This window comes from Planococcus citri, chromosome 5 (genome assembly GCF_950023065.1).
Source record: "Planococcus citri chromosome 5, ihPlaCitr1.1, whole genome shotgun sequence".
Taxonomy (NCBI): domain Eukaryota; kingdom Metazoa; phylum Arthropoda; class Insecta; order Hemiptera; family Pseudococcidae; genus Planococcus; species Planococcus citri.
Genome location: NC_088681.1, coordinates 21,217,068 through 21,239,035, shown reverse-complemented (window position 1 = coordinate 21,239,035; position 21,968 = coordinate 21,217,068). Strand labels below are relative to the sequence as shown.

At 36.7% G+C, this 21,968-nt stretch overlaps 1 protein-coding gene across 1 annotated transcript in view; it reads left to right on the top strand.

Annotated features, from left to right (window-relative positions):
- Nucleotides 1-634: 634 nt before the first annotated feature.
- Delta (neurogenic locus protein delta) overlaps nucleotides 635-21,968 on the top strand; it is a 57,697-nt gene continuing 36,363 nt past the window's right edge. Inside the window, exons 1-2 of the mRNA XM_065365381.1 lie at nucleotides 635-1,215; nucleotides 11,341-11,640. Of these exons, the coding sequence (XP_065221453.1) occupies nucleotides 1,153-1,215; nucleotides 11,341-11,640 (363 nt within the window). The 5' untranslated portion in view covers nucleotides 635-1,152. The remainder of the gene's footprint in view (nucleotides 1,216-11,340; nucleotides 11,641-21,968) is intronic.

Below are 21,968 nucleotides of genomic sequence, written 5' to 3'. Positions count from 1 at the left end.
TTATTATTATCGTTTTTGTGCCAGGAACAACTCACCCATCTACCTGTCTACCTGTCCAGTGTCCACTCTTCGTTTGAGAAAAACACTCAAATTTTTTAAGTTATCACAGGTGATACCGGTGATAGAAATTTGTCCACCTTATTACGCTTACGTCACGAGCAACGTCACCGGTTCCAATTTTATTATCATTACCGTAGAAACGAAAGAGTAAAAGGGGCAGGTATCCAATATGAATCGGTTTCTAGGTGGAAAAAACACCACCCATTCCACCAGTTACCTTTACCTATACGATACGATGTGAGGTTGAAAATATATGACGTCGAAGAATCTTTCCATCTGCTCGTAGTGATACGATGTGAGAAGAGTGGAGCTCGGTGTATGAAAAAAATTTTTAATAACAAACAATTCATTACTACTATACCTATAATATTATATTTTGGATGTCGATGGACATTGTTTTGTTCGCCGATGAGTTGAAAAACATCTGCGGGGTGAGTTTACTACTGATACCTGGTGACAGATGTTCGAACTCTGAGCTTACCCACGTGCACCGCTAGAGTCGCTGGTATCGCGGTGGTTTTTTCGTTGGTGGCGGCGGGTAAGGTAGCCTTAGCGACGGTGAATGCAACCGACGAGAATTTAGTTTCTGTTAGATAAGCTCAGCGTTTAGGTTGTTTGGTGGCGTGTTATGTTCGATTTTTTTTTCAAAATAATATATGTCACATAATTCGTAATAATTAACGATTCGCCGTGTGTCGAGTTTCGATTCGATTTTTAAGCATGATTATTTGTAATATATTATTTGCGGAATATTTACGGTAATTTTTCGCGTTCGTTGTGGCCATTTTTCGGCAATTTTGTGTGCTTTACCGGTATCTCTGCATATCTGCTGCGGTCGTAGTAATTTTTTTTTTCATTCATGACGTCTAATTTAATATATGTATTTTGTAAATTATTTTTTCGCTCGGAAGTGGTGTTTTAGTGTTACTACACTTATGAAATATAAACAACAAATCTCCCGATTCGGTATTTTACCATACGCACGTGTTTGTTTATTATAGTATAATTTGTGCAGTGATCGTAGTTATATTACGATAATCGAAAGTGGAAGCGTTTAAGTTGCTCGGAGTACTAAGTGATCCCATCATCACGATGGTCTGGCGACAGGCACTCGTATTTTACGCATTTTTCATATCGATCGTCAAAATACAACAGGTAAGAGATCGATGATCTATATATTCACACATAGCAAAAGGATACCCTAATCTAATCACACACTAACACACTTCCAAAGTCCATCGTAGTAGTGATAACTCCAGAGTCTATAGATTCGATCTCCGGAGCTATAGAAATTTTGGCTCATTTGCTGGAAAATTTACTCACTCAACGAGGAAAAAAATCATCGGTATCGTCGTCGTCGTCAATTTGTAAATAAATCGTACCAATTATAATTTGTCGGCGGGCCGGCTATCGTTGCTCTTTAATGATACGAGCGTTTGACACGCGAATTTCGAGTTTTATATGTCAAGATAATCGGATGCACTTTGTATAAAGTTTCGACGTTAAAAAATTTATTTCTTTTTTATTATTGTATACCCTATACGGTTCACCTTTGGGTATTCCATCATCGTCGATGCTACGAAAAAAAGAGAAAAAAATACTGGTGTTCGAAGGAGGTGGAGGAGGAGGAGGAGGAATTCCGAGTCGATTTTTTATTCGATTTCGATAGCATCGCCGCACACCGGGTCGTTTAATTGAGTTGGATGTCGTTTAATTAGCTCTCTATATACGAACACAGACAGTATAATATATACTCACACTCGTATAAGGATGTTTATTCCATTTTCAATTTTAATTACATTTATCCATAAACCAACTATACTTATAAGTGTACGAAAAGAAGGTAGGGAAAAAAAACGTAATCCACGAGCCCAGCAACGATTAATTAATTTTATGTTCTGTGGTGCTTCGAGTGTAACCTACTAAAAGGGGGTTGGTAGGTGTTTTTTTTTTTTTGGAAAATTCGCAATTCGGTCGTGTCGCAATGCGCCGGCCAAAGACCTCCGTTTCGTCGTGTGAATTTAACCTTCAGTGAGGTTTTTTTTTCTCTTTTTATTTTATTATTATTTTTCTCGAGTTTTGGCAAACTATGTACTACGATATTTTTTTTAAAAAAATTATCTTGCCCACGAGCATCGTCGTCGATGTGTAGATGGTCGACATGTCGAGAGATGTTAAAATGATGGGAAAATCATCGCAAGTATATAAACAACGATTCAGCTTCATCTGCTGATGGTCTAGAGTAATTAAAAAATGTCTGCGTTCGAATGTGGATGAATATTGCGATGAGTGTATTTTTTTTTCCTACCCTAAAGAGTATTTTGAGGCTCTAATGTGTGGTCTTAAAAATGTATTCTTGATTATTGATAAAGTGAAGGAAAAAAAGTGTTTGGTATATCTGGGTTTTGTTTAATCTATAAAGGGTGTCTGGTTTTCTCTGGAGTCGGTACTACCGGTGAACTGGTTTCACCCTTTGGTACGATCAGTGTGCTGTTTCGACCTGTGAGGAGAACTTGTTGCCTATATTAACCATATTTTTGGTACACAAAGTGGTCTAAATTACCTACCCTCGTATGTATAGCATATGTAGGGTATTAGGTTTCTGTGAAGAAAATGTACCTATCTCGCAGCTGACTCTTGTCTCTGCCCCTTGCCTATAGATGTGTTTTTTTCCCTTCGAATTACTGAAGCATTGATTGCTTGTTAGGTTATAGCTGTTTTATTGGGTGAAAAAATGTCACCATGTAACGAGGAGGTACCGATGAGAGAATTCGGTCGAATTGAGCATGAAAATCGTCTACCTAATGGATTGATAACACGAATGATCGCGTGAAAAAGTAAATTGTTTTGGTGCTGTAGAGTGTAGAGACTGCAGCAGAAGCAGAAGTAAACGTTTAATTAGACTATAATATAGAATCGAATCGAATCGACTCGTTAATTGTGATTTTTCCCCCTTCCCTGTGTGTGTTTCGAAGTTTATAGGTGATTTGAGCTAAACTTTGTAAAGTTTTTCTCGAGCTGTGAAGTTGAATGATTATGAGTAATTTTTGGCTCGAAAGTTTTATTTATGAGATTTTTGTTGTTGATATACGAGCTACGATTTACGAGGTCTTAAGATCACATGGCTTTTCTTGGAATACGTCGTCGTAGGCTAACACGAGGAAATTGTCGAGTCATTCATAAAGGATCAGCGATGATGTTTTTTTCTACGAAATTTCAAATTTACTCGAGTTGATGAACGAGGAGGCTGGTTAATTTTTTAATGTTTGTGTGTTTTTGGGCAGGAGGAGGGGGGGGGGGAGGAGAAGGAAATTCTACGATTGATAATTTTTGGTGAGTATTGTTTGATGTGAATTTTAGTTTTGATTTTTTTTCTCAATTTTTTTTGTAGAAGATTAGATTGATTTTGATGAAACGAGGGAACGAAGGAAGAATTTTGCTTCTGAGACTATTTTACCTTAAATCTGATTATTTTTTCCTTTGCTAGGGAAGAAAAAAAATGAAGTCCTGCGATTGCTGATGATTTTTAGTATCGTTCACTTCAGTGGAATTTCAGCTCGGAGGGAGGGAGGGGAGGAGGTGGAGAAGGAAATTCTACGATTGATAATTTTGATGAGTTGTAGTTTGATTTTTTCCTCAATTTTTTTTTTATGGAAGATTTGATTGATTATGATGAAACGAGGGAATGAAGGAAACATTTTGCTTCTGAGGCTATTTCCCCTTAAATCTGATTATTTTTTCCTTTGCTATAGGGAAGAAAAAAAATGAAGTCCTGCGATTGATGATTTCAGTATCGTTGAGTAGAATTTTAGCTGGATTTTTCAAGTGAATTTTTTACAGCATATTTGATTAATTTTGATGAAAGGGAAGAAACATTTTGAGAGAATTTCCTTCAAATTCAATTAATTTTTCTTTTGCTAGTGAAGAGGAAAATGAAATCCTACGATTGATAATTTTTTAGTATCGTTCGGTGTGAATTTTAGCTCTATTTTTATCCTTCAATTTTTATGGAAAATTTGATTAATTTTGATGAAACCAGGAAAAAATTCTCTTTTGGAGAATTTTTTCTCAAATCCAGCCAATTTTTCTTCAATTAATTGCAAAATTATGAGAATATTTTGACAATTTTTTGAACATGTGATTCAATTGCACACTTTCTTCTTTCCTCAGCTCCTCGTCCATCGCCCTCTGAAATGAAGATGCATTTTAAAAAACACCTTCTGGCTTCGACGATAATTTATGTGCAATTTAAATGTTTTTTTCTGTAAATGAAATGTTTAAGAAAAAAAAATGATAATGTATGCTTCAATGAGGCGTAACTTACTCGTACGAAAATGACCTGCTTTTGTTAAATTTGCGTGCAAATCTCGATTTCGTTAGGTTTAATGTCTTTGGAGGAGACGATTTGCTAAATTTATTTTATGTGTGGTTTTTTTTGTCGAGTTTAAGTGACAGAATTTTAAAAAAAGAAAAAATTGCGGAAGTTAAACGAGTGTGCTTATAATATTTTATAATCGTGTTTTTGAACACGTGTTTCAATGCATGGTAGACATGGTTGAAATGAAAGAGTCGAGTAATAAGGTGTTCATTGATCCTAAAAATGGTGTAATAGTTTGAAGAAATTGAGCATTTTTGCAATTAAAGATTTTTGAAATAACAAGACTCGCGAAATTCGTTCGAAAATTTTGAGTGAAAAATTGAGAATTTTTTCAAATTGGAAATATTTTTTTACTTTTATTGATTTTTTTGAATTTTGACCAAGCAGACAAATGAAAACACCTTATATTATTTTGTTCATATTTTTGTTTGTTTGCTTCAGAAAACAAAATTTAATATAATATTGCTTATCAAATTCGTAATTAATTTAGGTTTGGGATTGGGAATGCTTTGCATCAAAATGAATTGCGTTTAGTGATAAGATAACTATGCAGCTATGCAATGTGTAATTTTGTGATAAGGTGTAATATATTTTTACGAATATCGTCTCGAAAAGTATCCTAAATACGAATGAAAAAAATTCAATATGAAGATTCTCTCGACGGATTTCCTGCTGATAAGAATTCGTTCATTTCGAGTAAAAAATTACGTAATTGAAGTTCCTGCAATTTTTGATGATTTTAATTTTTTTTCAACGTTGATAAATTTAAAACGATGGCGAAAGTAAAATTGATGAATATTTTTGCTCGTATTGATCTATTTTTTTTCCATTTTTGTAGCTCTTTTCTTCATAAAATCAACTCATGTTGTGAAATGTTTTTTTTTTGTTTTGTTTTTTTGGTGAAGTACATATTTTTATTTATCATTTTATTTCAATCGAAAGAAACATTAGGTTATCAATTTTCAGTCATTCTGTGGTTATTTATGATGCATTAAATATCGTCATTTGAGGTACATATTTTGTAGTAATTCGTGGAAAATGTCTCAATTTTTGACGTGTGATGAGGAAGGAAGGAAAAGGGCTCACTGATTCGAGTACAATAATAATATTTTTTTGGTCATTTTGAATGAAATCAAATACGTAGCTGTGAAGTTTTGATGCTGAGCGATCCCCTCCCTCCCTCCCTCTTCCTCCTCCTCACCTCTTGGAAACTTGAACTGGAAGATGAGCAAACTATACACTAACACGTCGTCGATGTAGGCTTTATTCATCGTTCAAAAAAACAAATTGCTCAACTTTGTACGAGTCTTCTATATTATATACATATGTGAGCGTTCTACATTAATGCTTTCGTTTTATGGTGACAGCGGATCAAGTTTTATGACCTCTGTATACAAAACTGCCATAAATATGGCAATCTTCGTGTGAACTTGCTTTCTTAATTCGGATGTTCGGTCCAAATTTATGTCAAAATCGAGTCGAAAGAACTTTGTGATTTTTATATGTACTTCCAAGTTGAAGGAATTATTAATCTGAAAAAAAAAATAGTTTTGAGGAAAAAAACAATCTTGCAAAACCGGAATAGTGTTTTTTTCATGTTGAGGAATTTTTTAATTGTTAAAATTTCAGGTGGAGGAGAGGAGAGGGGGTTATGACTTCATTTCAATGGAGTAAGCGTATCGATTTTTTTGTCCAAATCCATCTCGAAACATTGTTCGTAGCAAAATTGAGGAAACAAGAAAACTTTGGGATTTCCATTTCAAGTTGAGAAATAATTGAGATCAAAATGTCAAAAAAAGTGATTTTTGAAAAAAAATTGCAACTTTGCGAAGCTAGATTTTGTTGATGTGCATTTTGAGGAATTTTTTGGTTGCTCATTTTTTGGAGGGGGAGACATCTATCTTGATTGAGAAAGTGTATCCAAATTCATTTTAAAATATGTAGTGCCAATATTTTTTTAAATTTTGAAAAATATAGAAAAACTTATGAATTTTTGGAATTTTTTTTCCAAAGTCAAGAATCACTTGTCTGAAAAGTCAGAAAAAAATTGTTTTCGAGAAAAAAATGAAAATTCTAGTGAAAGCTGTTTTTTTCAAATTTCTTTTGAGAGGGGGAAGGGGGAGTGAGGAGGCATAGATTTTGTTGACAAACTTTCTTATATGAAAAAATACTCAAGAGGGATGATTCTGATTCTTTCTCATCATTTTTTTGTCACGATTCGTGTTCATTGACGCGATTACCTGTTAAATGTTTGTACTTACAGCGATTCGCTCATCGGAATGTCTACAATTTTTTTCTATTTTTTTGGCTCATTGACGTAAAATCAGATCGTCTCGCGTCATTTTCGCGACAACCACGATGAATAAGAAGAAGAGCCAGACGACGACATGAGTAAAGTTGCAATGTACAACAGATACATACACATCATTAAGAGTAGGTAAATAGGGCACTTGCGATTATTTCACGCGGCGCGAGATAAAAACTACGTGCGGAGCGTCGAGCGACGAGGACGAAATTGGGCGTGAAATACGCGATGTTTCGAATTCGAGTCCGTTATTACACCTTGTGCTCGTACATACATACAAAGTGTATTCATTCATACACAGGGGGACGTTTTAATAGCTGCGATGACGACAGACAAAGCAACTTTGTTGCCTGTTTGATATTTGCGGCCAAGAAAATACACTCGTTTAAAGACGAACCCGTTAAATTCGCCCACCGAATCGCGAACCGAGTTGAAAAAAAAATTCGTATCGACGATGATCGCGAAGATTATTATATCGTAGTGTGCGAGTAATTAAAACGAGCCAAAGATGTCATATGTAGTGTATACGTTGATTCGTTATAGCGTCACTTTAGTGTATAGTAATGGCTCAGTTGGACGTAACTGGGCGAAAAGAAGAAAAAAATTCCCTCCGATGTAAAAATAGTCGTATGGTTAGGTACCTTTGTACATATCTACGTGTATAAAATACCGATGCACGTAGAAATGCGTAGGTGGAGGTGAATCTCGCGCCCGATTAGACGACACGATTTACTCGCGACATTTTTTCACGCCTGGCTCCTCTCGAGATGTTCTTGTGGTTTTTTTCTCGCTTCCTATTCTTCGTCATAATCTTATTTCATTTCTTCTCGTGTCTCCTCTGCAGTACACCACGAACCAACGAACAGAACGAGTTAAAATGCACATGCACATAGTCTGCGAATACATATAGGATAGGTAGAGTACAGGCCGGATATGTGTATTAAAAACAACAACAACAACCATCCAAGCACCGGTGTAAAAAGCACATTGCAGTATGAAGACGAAGAGGTAGCAAATTCGTGGTTATTGTTTTATTTTTTTACATCTACCCTGCTCGATAGTGCTCCTGGTATTTGCCAATTCGTCACCCTCGTTGTTTTTTTTCCTCCAAATCTTCTTACGTTTGTCAAAGTAGCTGGTATTTTTTTTTTCCTTTCGTGCTTCCTTTCTCTGATCTCTCACTCTCTTTGGATCGTGAATAAAAAGAAAGATCACGACGAAGAACTGGTGGCTGCCACCAGTGCCACCGTCACAGTCACAGGACGCCGAGGAGAGTATAGAAAAATGTCGATGTGGTCCTCTACCCTCTACCTCTACTGCTCCTGGTTTACCTATACGTGATGTAAGCCTGTTGTGTAAAAATTTCATGCATAACAATGCAACCAACCCTGCACATTGTGAAGGAGCAGGGTCGAAGGGTACTTTTTTTTTCGCTGGCTCCTCGTATACGTACCTATATGGCATCCGTTATTTTGGTACACTCTGTAAAGCATCGAGCCAGAGCCTTTTATTCGGCTGGCCATTGTCTAGGTGTAGGTAGTTTAATTTATTGCGAGATGCATCTTTTGTATTGCTCTTCTTCGTCTTCTTCTCTTGAATCCGGACGAGAGACGACTCCTCAGATATATACCAAGAAATAGCTTTCTTCTATACGGTGACATCAGGCATCCGTGTAAGTAGCCGAGACGAATAAGGTGTAATAAAAACGACGACCTTTTTTTTTTTTGCTCCTCTTCTGTTTTCTTTTCTTTCTTTCTTTCTTTTTTTAAAAAAGGGATTCTCATTTAAAAGATGGCTTTTGTCGTCGAGCTTCTTGGCTCATTGATGAAATGGCACGCTCGATTATAATACAGCCTACCGTAGTTCGTGGAATTTTTCAATCCGATCTTGGCTGACACGATGAGAAACGGGAAATCAAAATTTAATGTCGAGGTGGTTGGGAGTTTTTCGAGGCAAGGGGGGAAGGGGGGGGGTTGAAGATCTTCTCAATGTACGAGAAAATGAAATTATTTCGGAAGTATTCGTCGATTTTGACGATTTCGGTTGAATTTTGGAATGAAATGAGATTTTTTGGAGTTTTGTGAGGATCGGGGTGGGGAAAGGGGAGACGATAAAATTTTGGGAGAGTTTTCAGTTTTTTCCTGCTGAATTTTGATCAAAATTAAGTGACTAAAATTGACCAAAAAAAAACATTCAAATTGAAAATTTTGAAATTTGAATTCAAAATGGAAAAATAATGAGAAAAAAATTGAATTATTTATTGGAAAATCGAAGTTTACAGTTGGTAATTTTGTGTAAAATTTGAAACGAAGTCGATTTCCTCACATTGAAGCAACCCCCCCCCCCCCTCTTGGCCCAATTTTGTTGGTGAAAAGAAATTCAAACTGAAACATTTGAATTCAAAGTAAAAAAATGATGAAAAATTGAATTTATTTAGAAAATTGAGATTTTCTGAAAATCAGAGCTAAGTTGAGCTGGATTTCCCCCCCCTCCCCTCCCCAAAAATTGGCCAAATGAAATCTTCAAACTGAAAAAATTGCGTCCACTTGAATAATTTTTCAAGAAAAAATTGGAAAGGTGAGGAAAATGAGAGGTTCGAAATGAAAAATTGAAAAAATTGAATTTCAAAGTGAAAAATGAACGTTACCAGTTGAAAATATTCACTTTTTCGTCCTCACAATGATTTATTCAGTTTGCTCTCAACTTTGAACTTTTGCATTTTGTATACTCCTCTTTTTCTTCAGCAAATACAATAAATTGAAGGAATAGAATTCCATGTCCAGGGTGCCCAACAGATCCTCCAGGTCCTAAAACGTATTTTTGAAAAAGACCCATTTTTTAATTTCAAATTGTGCTGGTTTGATTATCTTTGCTGTTTTATTATATTGATGTGTTTTTTTGTTTTCTTGGGTATTTTTTGAAAATTATAAATTTTTTAAAATAATTTCATTTTAGTGATGGGAAAAATGATGATATTGTCCTACTTTGTTATTTCAAAAATGTCCTTCTAAGGCCCTTCTTTTTGGTCTTGAAATTTTGTTAGATAGCTTGATTTCATTTGAGGAAAAAAAAGCCACAGTGATGAAGAATCTAAGGCTTCCTCATTTCGAGCCTCAGATTGTCAAAAAGTGAAAAGAATGCAACGAATTTAAAGAGCCTTCTGGGATCAGTGAACTTTTTGGTCAGTATTTTGTGATGAGTGGAGGGGGGGTTGAGAAATCCTTAATTTGTATTTCTGATGTTCCGGATTTTAGTTTTGGTGAAAACTGAATCAGATCGAAATCCTCCATTTTTCAGGAGGAAAGTCGAAGAAATTGTGAAAAATTGGGAAAATTGGCAATTTTTGAAGTTTACAGTTGATAATTTTCATCATTTGCCCTTCTGATATTGATTTTCTTTCAATTTGAGCTTCCCCCTCCCCTCCACTCGTCCATCTCCGAGTTGAGCTTTCGCATAACAAAAAATTCTCAACATTTTTGTGATTAGTATTAAAATTATTGAAATATTCGTCATTGTTGACAACATTGAGCTGAAAAGCGAGCGCCACCGCTGCCAAAGTCTGGTGCATAGTGACGCGTGACGTATCTATATCGAGGCCTTCGTATACATTGCCCTCCTCCTCAGCTCCCTTTCTTCTCTAACGAGATTATCTTACACGAAGGCGAAGGTCGTGAAGAGATTTTTGCTCATGACGAAGAAATTACATTGTAATAGACGATTTATTGGGGCGGAAAAATTTCTCTACTTGTGGGGGGGGGGGGAGAAGAGTATAGACGAAAGTTGCATTGCACTTGAAAAATATGTACTGTGACGCTTATGGAAGTTGGCCAATTTTGAGGAGACGACCGCGGGGTCGTTCGAAGCAGCGAGACTGGCATCGTTGAGAATGAGAATGTCAAGGTGTGTATTTCATGTATGTACATATACTCGTATACAGACAGAATAAAGAGAGAAAAACAGACTTTATAGCTCGAGTATACGAATTTCGAGTGTTCCCCTCCCTCCCCTCCCTGCCATCGCTTCCGTGCTGGCGGATTTTCTGTGTATATCTACTTACGAGGGTCGGTCGTGCTTGAATTTCTCAATGACCGCGAGTGGAGATGATGAGCTTATAGCTTTCGCATCGTTTTGTTTGGTTGAAGAATTTTCGCGCCATCGTGCATCGTATGAAATTATTTGTACGAGTGCTAATTAAGATCTTTGAAATAAAAAAGTAGTATTCGAATGTAATTCTCGTATTTTATGGGCAAAGTATTGTTACGTACGTCTTTTTTTCGCCGTATAAATGCTCGATACTGTGGCATGGCAGAGAGCAAAGCGAAGTGGTCTGCGGAGTTGACTTTCGGACGCGGGCAGAGGGGGGAAGGAAAAAGAAGGAATCAAATAGCGTATACGTATACATACATTCGTGTACATGTACGCGAACTCGTAATATAATAATTAATTAATTTTTATACGTCGACGCGATGGATGCGGTTGCGGTGGCGTCGGCGGTAGTCGCATGTATTCGTATTCGTATTTTATATTTATATACGTACGTACTCGTATATGTGTATTATGGCAGTTTTTGAAAAGTTGTATTTCTGGTTTTTTACAGGTGGTTTGCTCCGGGGTATTTGAACTTCGGTTAAAGTCTTTTATTAACGAGAATGGCAAAGACAGCCTGGGGCAGTGCTGCAGCGGCGTACAGAAGGGCGCAACTTGCGTCGGGACGTGTAGTACGCGTTTCAGAGTCTGCCTGAAACATTTTCAGCAGAAAATCGACACGTCCACGTGCACCTTTGGAAACGTCATCACCCCGGTGCTGGGCAGCAACAATGTCCACCTGACCGATGGAGCGCTGGATATACCCGGATTCGCGAATCCCATCCGGTTCCCGTTTGATTTCTCGTGGCCGGTGAGTACAATATTTTACAATTGCAAATAGCTCCCCCCCACCCACAGGGTCTATATATCGAAGCATTTGTCGATCTATAAGTTTTATTTACCGAGACGAAAGTCACGATGAGGCTGAAGCGTTTGGCAACGATGTTCTTTTTTTTCCCATTCTTTCTTATACTTACTTATTATTATTTTCTGTGCATCGTATGTACGTAGACGTAGACGTCGTATTATAAATGCATTTATGGACGGAACTAGAGTTATTTTGAGATGTCATAATCGCGTCTCGAGAACGTCCCGTCTGTATTGTTGTTATTAGCGTTTTAGTTTACGATAAATATGTACTATGCACAGTGTACGTAGACGTACGTCGTATGCGTGTGGAGATTTTTCCACCGAAAGCCAGCTGCTGGGTGAAGGGGAGGGGGGATGGTGAGCTTCCGCGTACGTCAACGCCATGTGATTAGACTTCCTACGAGTCTGAAGTGAGATTGGGTCAATTTTGATGGATTTTTCGAAGCTCTCTCCAAGCTATAGTGGCATATGATTAATGGACGAGATGAAAATTTGTGCCAATTTGAGCTATTCTGAAGCTAGGGTTCTCTTTCATCTCCTTTAGAGTCAGAATTTGAATTGGATTAAGACTCTGGGCGAATTTCGTTCGAATTTAGTCCATTTTTTTGGCCTCTAAAAATGTGAAAATTTGGAGTGATTTCATAAAGTTTTGAAGATTGGAACTAATTTCTTGAAATTTCGAAAATTTGGAGTAATCTCACAAAATTTTGAAGATTTGGACTAATTTTCAAAAATTTTGAAAATTTTTGAAAAAAAGTTCAATTTGTAATAAGTATAGAAACAGAAACCTGCGATTTTCGTAGTTGTTTTGGAGGGTCATTTCAGGAGGGGGGGGGTGAGCATTCAGTTCTGAAATGAACGAAAACGAGAAGAAAAAAAAATCACTAATCCGGAACCATCCGGCCTGCTTCGGATTCGAAAAAATTGAATCAACACGCACAAAGAACGAATTAAATTGAAACCGAAATCGAAATTAATACTTTTTTACACGATGCAACGAATAAAACGACGGCATATGGACTTGATAAATGGCAGCCAAGCAGCATCCTTATCCTCGCGATCGTCTGTATGTGTATAAATATGAAGGCGAGAAAAATCAAATCCCTTAAGTGGCGCTGCCGGTCGAATTCATAAAAAGGCGTCAGTCAGCCACTGGTGGCCAAATGGCGATATACTCGACGCTAGGCTGAGAGACTGGGTGCGCGGAAATCTCTTCTCTATATTTGCCACATGTTGCGACCAAAAAGGCAACGACCAACCGATCTCCCTTCTTCTTCCTTCCGTACTGTTCGCGACTTTTTTCCACGTTACATAATATCGCGAGAAGGAGAGAGAGAGAGAGAGAGATGCCATAGAGGTGCCAACGTATATAGTAAAAATTAACCACAGATGGCATCTGAGGATGACGAGGGATCAAAACGCATCGCATCGCGAAGAAATGTTCGCAAATGGTTTGATAGCTTATCGTGGGGTTTATTTACAAGAGGCGTAACTATACGAGTTACTTTTTTTTCGCATTGGAGGGAGGGTTTCGCCAAGTTGTCGGGTTCCCTTTCAATGAAACGTTAAAATGTATCCCTTTATTTGTCGGATATGCTTGTGGTATCGAAATGATAATGTGTCACCAACTCACCATACCAAATATATGTGCTATGCGAAGAATACAAAACGAATTATTCGTTTCTGTGGGCGAATGGTTGCTCTAGGTGGTTTGAATAATTAATTTGGTGGTTGATTTCGTGACAGAGATGGGGGATGCGAATTCAAAGTTCATGGCAGAAGCGATAATCTTAAGCTAATGTGCTCGTATCGGTCATTCACCCTGCATTTGAGTTGCCAAGAAGGTGTAAATTGTAGTTTTGAGCCAAGAAAATTCTCAAAATTTTATGCTTGTAATTTTTATCAATTTTTGTGGCTTTTTTCTATTTTTAGTGATTTTTAAGTCAATTTTCAGTGATTTTTTCCACATTTTTGCTGATTTTTTTGAATGATTTTTCATCATTTTTTTGAAGTGATTTTTCACAATTTTTTTAGTCACTTTGCCATTTTTTTTTTTGTTATTTTACTCTAATTTTTATTTGTAATTTTTCATGATTTTTTCACTCATTTTTAGTCATATTTTTTCAAATAATTTGATGCCAAAGTTCGATGACCCCCTTCTTCTTCTTCTTCTAAAATTCTGAGGTATTTTTGAAGATTTGAAGTCAAAAAGGTCAAGAGATTATTATTATGTTTAGAGTGCAAACTTTGAAAAATCACCCCCCCCTCACCTTTCTGTTTCTGACCTACAAAAAAATACATTAGTCAGAGCAAATTGAAAAATCTCTCACGAAATGTCCAGATTTTATGAGAAATCTTATTAAAAATATTGGAAATCTTGTAAAAAAAAGCCACGTGTTCTAGTATCCTCCCTCTCCCCCTCGTCCTCCCGCGACAAACTTTCTTTCGAAATTTCACGCAAATGTGTTTCAATCTGCTTCAAGTAGGTATAGGTATATACGAATATCGAAATGAAATTATGCAGATGAAATAAGCATCTGGTCTTCGTCATCGTCGTCGGTCCATTTTATTTTACGACATTTTTCGAAAAGAATGCTCTCGTGATCGAAAGATCGAGTCGGTGGCGAAATTGAGTCTCGATGGTACCAGAAGTGTGCCGATTTACCTGCGCTTGTGCCTGTTCGACGACGACGACGTGAAGGCAACTGGCGAACGAAAGCCAGAAAAATCAGAAGAGAAGAGAGCAGATGCGTTATAAATTATAAGATGAGACATCGCGGTATTATAATATTTTTATTTGCTCGTATGCTCTATATGTAGTATACGTATAAAAATATCGATATCGTGGTGTGCTCGTGTACAGTATAGGCAGAGTGAAAGATAAAAACGTATAAATATTGGTTGGGTCGGTCGATATTCCATTTTTATGTATAAAAGTGCGTAAATGTATGCCAGATATGTAGGTAGTGTTTTTTTTTCACTCCACACACAGAGGGATAAAACGCAGGTATAGTGAGAGAGAAAGTCGCCCTGGTTGTTACACACACACGAGACGACGTCGTCGTATAAAAATGTGAATTTTTCGAATTTCGATTAATACATAGCGGTATAGAGTATACACACTCGTGTGGTACATAGTTGACTCGGTAGATAGGTATATTGCCTATATAATTGATAATATGTCCCCTACTGCCTCATCGTGTCACCTCTATTGGCCCGTATATTTGTAGGAATTTATCATGCTGGAATTGGATGTTGATGCTGGCAGCAGTTGTACACACATTTGAACGGGGCAAAAAAAAAACTTGAGCGAGCAGGTGCTTTGGAGCTGAGATTGAGGGGGTTTCGATAGGTGAGTTGACGTGATATGAGGCAGAAAGATAGACCTACAATTTTGTATATTCTATACGATATCGAAGAAGAATATTAGTTGTACCTGGTAGCGACATTATACTCGTATACGATGCTTAAGTATTAGACGACGACGTCGGCCTTCGATTCGCCGCAAATATGGCGGTATTTTTTTGAGTCTATTACCACGAAAGAGCTCGAGAAGCGGAGAGGCGAAAGGGTAGACCCATTTTTCACGTGATTTAGTGGTAGAGTGATGACGATGGTGCGGTATTCGAAAAAACGGAAGAGGCACTCGTGCACGAAATCGTTTCTTTTTTTTTTCTTTTACTTCGCTACTGTGCTGGTACTCACTCTCTATTGTAGTACGTATATGATGTAGAATGTCGTGTATAATATGTATGGGTATGTTGTGAGTGTAATATGACAGTAGAGGTATATGATGGCTCGGATGGCATATTATGAACAATTTACTATAGCATAGGTTTTCTACCTAATCGTTACATAAATTAACGATATGTATAATATGTAGTGCAGGTCGGTCTCTCTCTCTCTCTTTCTCATCGTACATATATTTATGTTGTATTAATACGATACCATGTTGTATGTTGTGGAATTACGAATGCGGAAAGTCGCCAACTGCGAAGATGAATAATTTAAGTTGTCTTTGGGAAAGTGATGTTTTTTAGATCTCGTGAGAGAACGATTTGTTCTATACAGGTTAGGTACATACGTACATTGATTATCGTAGACTAGTCGAATTGGACAAGGTTCAGATGCAAGGGAATCGTATAGTTAATGAATTTCAACTCTTTTTTGAAGTTGTTTAATATTTTCAGCGTTTTTTTGATGTCTGCTTGGATTTTTTTGTAAAGTTTTTCTGCTCGGGTTGGGGAAAATTTCACTTTAGTGGGGGTTAGTGGTCAATTTCATTGAAAAGATGGTAAAAATCGTTCAAAATTGGTGGAAAATAGTGATTTTTATTGATTGTATTGGTTTTAGTGATTTTTTTGTCATGTTTGGAAATTTTTGTTTTTTTTTCACTAAGTATTTGAAATGATTTTTTTCCATAATTTTTTGTAATTTTTTTTTCATTATTATTGATGATTTTTTTTCAAAATTTTGAGTATAATTTTATCAATTTAGTGATTTTTTTTTTAATATGTTTCACTATTTTTTGTGAATTTTTTTTCATTATAATTTGGTGATTTTTTTCAAAATTTTGAGTAATTTTATCACCATATTCAATGATTTTTTTCACCATTTTTTGTAATTAGATCACTATATTTTTTGGTAATTTTATCACTGTTTTAGGTGAATAATCATAAATTTTCAAGGATTTTTTTCCACCATTTTTGGTAATTTAATCACTATTTTTGGTTGTTAATCACAATTTTCAGTCATGTTTTTCACCATTCTTGGTGATTTTTTTTCACTATCATTGGGGTGATTTTTTTCTCACAATTTTTAGCAACTTTATTTCTGTTTTGTGATTTTTTTCCACCATTTTTAGAAATTTTATCATCATTTTTGGTAATTTAATGACAATTTTTAGTGATTTTTTTCGCCTTTTTTTAATGGTTTTATCACTATTTTTAGTGATTTTTCCCCACAATTTTTAGCAATTTTATTTTCATTTTGTGATTTTTTTCCATTATTTCTAGAAATTTTATCATCATTTTCGGTACTTCAATCAGAATTATTAATGATTTTTTTTCGCCATTTTTTAATGATTTTTTCACTTTTTTTGTAGTTTTTTCACAATTTTTAGTAATTTGATCACTACATATTTTTAATAATTTTTTTCCCACAATTTTTGGCTATTTCCAGAAATTTTATCATCATTTTTGGTAATTCAATGACAAATTTCAGTGATTTTTTTTCGCCATTCTTTTTGTTTGCTATTAGGTGGTGATTTTCCCCCCATAATTTTGAGTGATTGTTTTCATCTTTTTTTTTGTAGTTTTATCACTATTTATAGTAATTTCATCACTACATATTTTTAGTGATTTTTTCCTACAATTTTATCATCATTTTTGGATCAGTTTTATTTATTTTTTTTAAAGGAATTTCATTACTACTTTTAGTAATTTGTTTCCCAAAATTTCAAGTGATTTTTTCCATCGTTTTTTTGTACTTTTATCGTCATTTTTAGTAATATTTTTTTCTATTATAGTGATTTTTTTCACTACTTACAATTTTGTGATTTTTTTGTTTGTCATTTTTTAGTGATTTTTCTCCAATTTTTTCAAGTGATTTTTCATTGAGGAAATTAGAGGGGTAAAAATTTTTGGTATCATTTGCCCAGTTTATACGATACAAAAAATTTTGATTTCCGTGAAACGTGAATAGCAGGGGGGGGGGGGGGGTAAATGTGTTGGAGAACTTCGGAGCATTAATCTAAACCTGAAGTGAAACAGATCTTGCATCTTTGAGAAATGTCGATTTGGATTTGCAAATTCTTCCCTTTCTCCTGCCTTTTTATTCTTCGCGTATTTCCGAAAAATTTACTCATTATCATCCATCTTGATCAAATCGTGTGATTACAAAAAAATGTGCAAATATTTTTGAAAAATTTCTATTAAACGATCAATCTCGGTAATACGAGGAAGAAAATTTGGCGAAAAATTCGACACTCCGAAAAAAGTGCATTGACCCGAATTCGTACGTAATAGTCGAGTTGAACGTACTCTGGGTTGACTTGGAATAAGATATCCGAATTCTGAATGTGCTCGTGGTATTCTTCGTATTTGGATTGGTCGTCGTCGGTACACTTTGACTGATATCATGCTGCGTGCTCTCATTAGTAATTCGCCTATAATAATATGTAAGTTGGTGACTGCATTTTTTTCATTTTCATGTATAGTGGTTGTCGTCATGTTCGTCTCTTAGTTTACGAGGATTTATGCAATCGTCGAGCCTTCGTTTTTAAGCTTCCGCAAATAATTTTCCCACATTATGGTGGATGTTGTATAGTTGAGATAATCTATTAAGTATTAATGCAGATTGTTGTCGTGTGTGTGTATTTTTTATGACGTATCATCGTCGTCGCGTATAGGTCTGTCGATCGTAGTGTGCATGGTGATGCCAAGCCTTAGGAGAATAGTGATCGTCGTATACAATAATGTCGTAACGACAACGACAAGGGCAAATTACGACAACGATCAGCTACCGTGATCACACGACGATGATAAATAACCGGGAAAATACCTCGGTCGTATAGGTATAGGTCTTGAAGATGAACGACGACTCGATTGTTGTCGTTGGCAGTGCATTACTATAAGGTCGATCTTTATATTTATGCATTGTCCCGCGGTGGCAAATATGGGTGACATGTGAGAGAGATTAATAATTTTGCATATAAATCATTAGATATGGTGGCAGCACTGGCAACTGGATGCATCGATGAACGACAGTGATTTCAGCATTGGCATGTGTATGTCTTATTATTTATTATGCATTTTTATTTTATCGAATAGCTCATCATGTGCAGTGTACGAGGTACCTACCGAATGTAGACTATACGTATTCGATATTCTACGAGTATATAGGTACTTTTGGTACACGCCGCAGCACGCCAACTGCTTTATGATCTCGACTTCCTGTTTCCTTTTCTCCTTTTTTGTTTCTCTCGGTGGTCGGCGCGCAACAGCGTCCGGTACTCGAGATAACGAACACATAAGGCGCCTCACCGTTCATCTCTGATGCACCTAATATTACGTATACTTTGTACCTTGTGTATAGAATCTTGAACTTGGGCTGGATTTTTTGCCCTCTACAGGCTAACAGCCTGAAGTGTGGCCAAGATATCGGGCATGGTCGGTGTCTGGAAACAGCGGTGTGGATGGTCGATAATTCGAGATTTACTGTTTATTGTGACGTGTGCCATATGGTAAATGAGAGCTTACCTCGGTGTATGTCTCGTCTAATCGTCGTCCAGTTTGAAAAATTCTCGTACCGGTGACGTTTTGGCGAATTGTAAATGGCTAGGAGGCGAGGAGGGGGTTGACTAAATGCTAAGCTGATCAGGAAGTTGACATGTGTTTAATGTGTGCTGAATTTTGAAGGATAACCTCGTACGGTACGTTATTATTGCTGTAATTACGACCAGACTGTAATTAAAGTGTAATTGTGATATGTTTACCTGTCTTATGTATCTTGGATTTCTAGTTCCCTTCCTCGCATGTTGCTTTGATTTTTTTCTGAAACGATAAACGATTCGTTTAATGGCGGAGGTGGTAGGATTGGTTGATTTTTGGGAAGAGTTTCGACGAAGCGTACAAAAGGTTGGAAAAATTAGCTTATAAGCTTAGGACAATGACTCTACAACTCTGAAGCAAATATTCGAGTACCTATATTTTTTGCTGCCCTGCTCGCCTTCTCCTCGGTGAAAAATTTTATTAGTTTTTTGAACCAATTTTTTGTACATTGACCCACAATTTACATGAAATTCAACGACGAGTACTTTGGATTGAGCATATTTCTGGTTTTTTGTGTACTTTTAGTAATTCCTACAGTACATTGTATAACATGAAAAACAAGAGAAAAAGATACTCGAGGCGAATAAAATGCATTGCACGCCGAAATAAAAGCGCGATGGTTTAGCTCGCTCATGTACTTACTTATGTGGCTGGAGGTGAAGAAGGGTGCGGAGGAGTTATACACCTAGAAATGGTAGTAATATTCGGACCTAGAATCGAGCCACAGAAGGCAAGGAAACTGGCGGTATTAGACGGAAAAACGCACCGTGTAAAAATACAATATTCAATTCGGCAGGCCTCGGCTCAAGCGTAACGTAGTGATTCCCAATTTTGACGGATTTTTCGATGCTAGATGAATTTATCCAGAAAAGAGTTGAAAATACGATCCTCTAAAGGGTTTCATGGAGAATGTGCAGAATTAGAAAAACGACAACGTGGCCCTTTGAAACAAAACAAAATGGCGGAAAATGGAAATTTGAGTAAATGACGCAGAGCGTATCCTCCTGGCTGAGGTATACAGCCATACCCGTAGGAATAATTTTTTGGGAATCATTGGTGAAAAAATAGTGTGAAGTCTAGCTTGGTCAACGAATTCGTGAGAAATCTCACACAACCGCTAATTATTGTGTCGGTCGGCAGGTGGTGGCCACAGTGTGTATGTGTGCGATGTAATGCCTGCGTACTCAGTGTTCATAAGATTTTGGTTGAAGAAGAGCTGCTGACGATGACGAAGACGACGACGACGTTGATGATGATGATGATGATGAGGAGACGAACAGGCGCGTATAGCAATGGCCAATGCTGCCGAGCTGATCGAGTAAAACGAGCTTGTCCAAAAAAAATAAGAGGAAAATAAAGAGTTATTGAAGCCGTATAATAGTGTACAAGATACGAGAGTCTCGTAAAAATAAAACATAGAAGTACGCGAGATGACCGCGGTTTATTTACTAGAGAAGCTGCGGATATCGTGTTAAAGTCGATGCCGCCTGATCCCCCTCTTGTCCATCGCTGTCTTTATTTCGGGTTAATAAATGCATCTCGCGCGATGTTTTTTTTTTTTATTTTACTATTTTTTTTCACTCTATTAGAAGAATTTATCCGCTTACGAGTATATTAAGTCATTTATTTTGGCGTACATGTTAGAGTTGCTTTGCTCTTTGCTGCTGCTGCGGTCTCTTATTGTATTAGATAGGTTTTTTTTACGAGGTACTAATCTTTCTCTCTTTTTTTTTGCCACTTCTGTAAAGACGAATTTGTCGATCGTAAATTTTTGGCAAGAGGTTTCGCTTCCGTATTCGCTGATTTTTTTCTCATTCTTTCACACCAGTGTTTTTTTTGTGTGTGTAGGGATACTTTTAATGCACTCACCACTACTTTCTAGGCTTTTGATTTGGTGCAGCGTGACGACTCGGTCGTTGAGTACTATACCTCTACCTACGTGTACCATAAAATGTTATTTTTTGTGTGTGTTTTTGCTGTGTCTGTGTAGCTGTTATAACGATCCTTTGAACTGGCGAGTTGACATGTAAACGCGTCGAACAAAGAGGAGGTTTTTATTTTTACGAGATGAAGAGTTATTATGTCACTTTTATTCGTATACGTATAGAGAGGACTCGTTGTTGTCTCTATTGAAAGAATGCGAGGTGTTTTTTTTTCTTCTCTCACTCTCTGTGTTCTCTTCTTATAGGCATCTCTTTTACTATCTCTGTGTGTGTGTTGTTGATGGTGGTTTTTTTTTTGCCTTCGTCGTTTTGTACTTCTGTCTCTCTATGTGTAAGTGTATGCCTATGGATGGTGATGTATTGGAATTGAAAATGCGCAAGAGAGCGAACCGAAGACCGAATAAAATAGAGGAGTTAAGTAGTCACGCTGTTGCGTCCTTCTGCAAGCACGAGTGTAGGAAAAAAAAGGAACATGAGAGAGTGTGAGGCGTTAAAATGGACGACGACTAAGACGAGATGATTGAATTCACAGTTGACAACTTCTGAATTGAGACATTTTCCTTTTTGGTCGCGTCTTCGTAGTCGTCGTTGTCTTCGCTTCTCTTATTGAGAGAGAGAGACTTTACAAGGTATAGGTATTATGTAGATACAAGCGGTACATACGATATGTGTGCTTGTGTGTATCTATTAGAACAATACAGGTATCTCGGTTTTTTCTTCTGCTCTTTTTTTTTGCCCTATTATATAGGTCTTCTTTTTTTTTGTCTCTGGCAAGGCTGCTGCTGTTGCATTATTCAACTACTTTCTGTGTGCGCGCTGGCGAGATACTGCAGAAGATTTATAGAGGGTAATAAAAACGTAGCACGTAATGCCAACGAGAAAAAAGAAAAATACCGTTCTACGAAAAATTTTTGTTTAAATAGAAAGGCGATCGGGAGCTCGCTACGCGGGAGACGACTACTTGGAAAATGCCCTCGTACTGTTGGGAAGTGAAT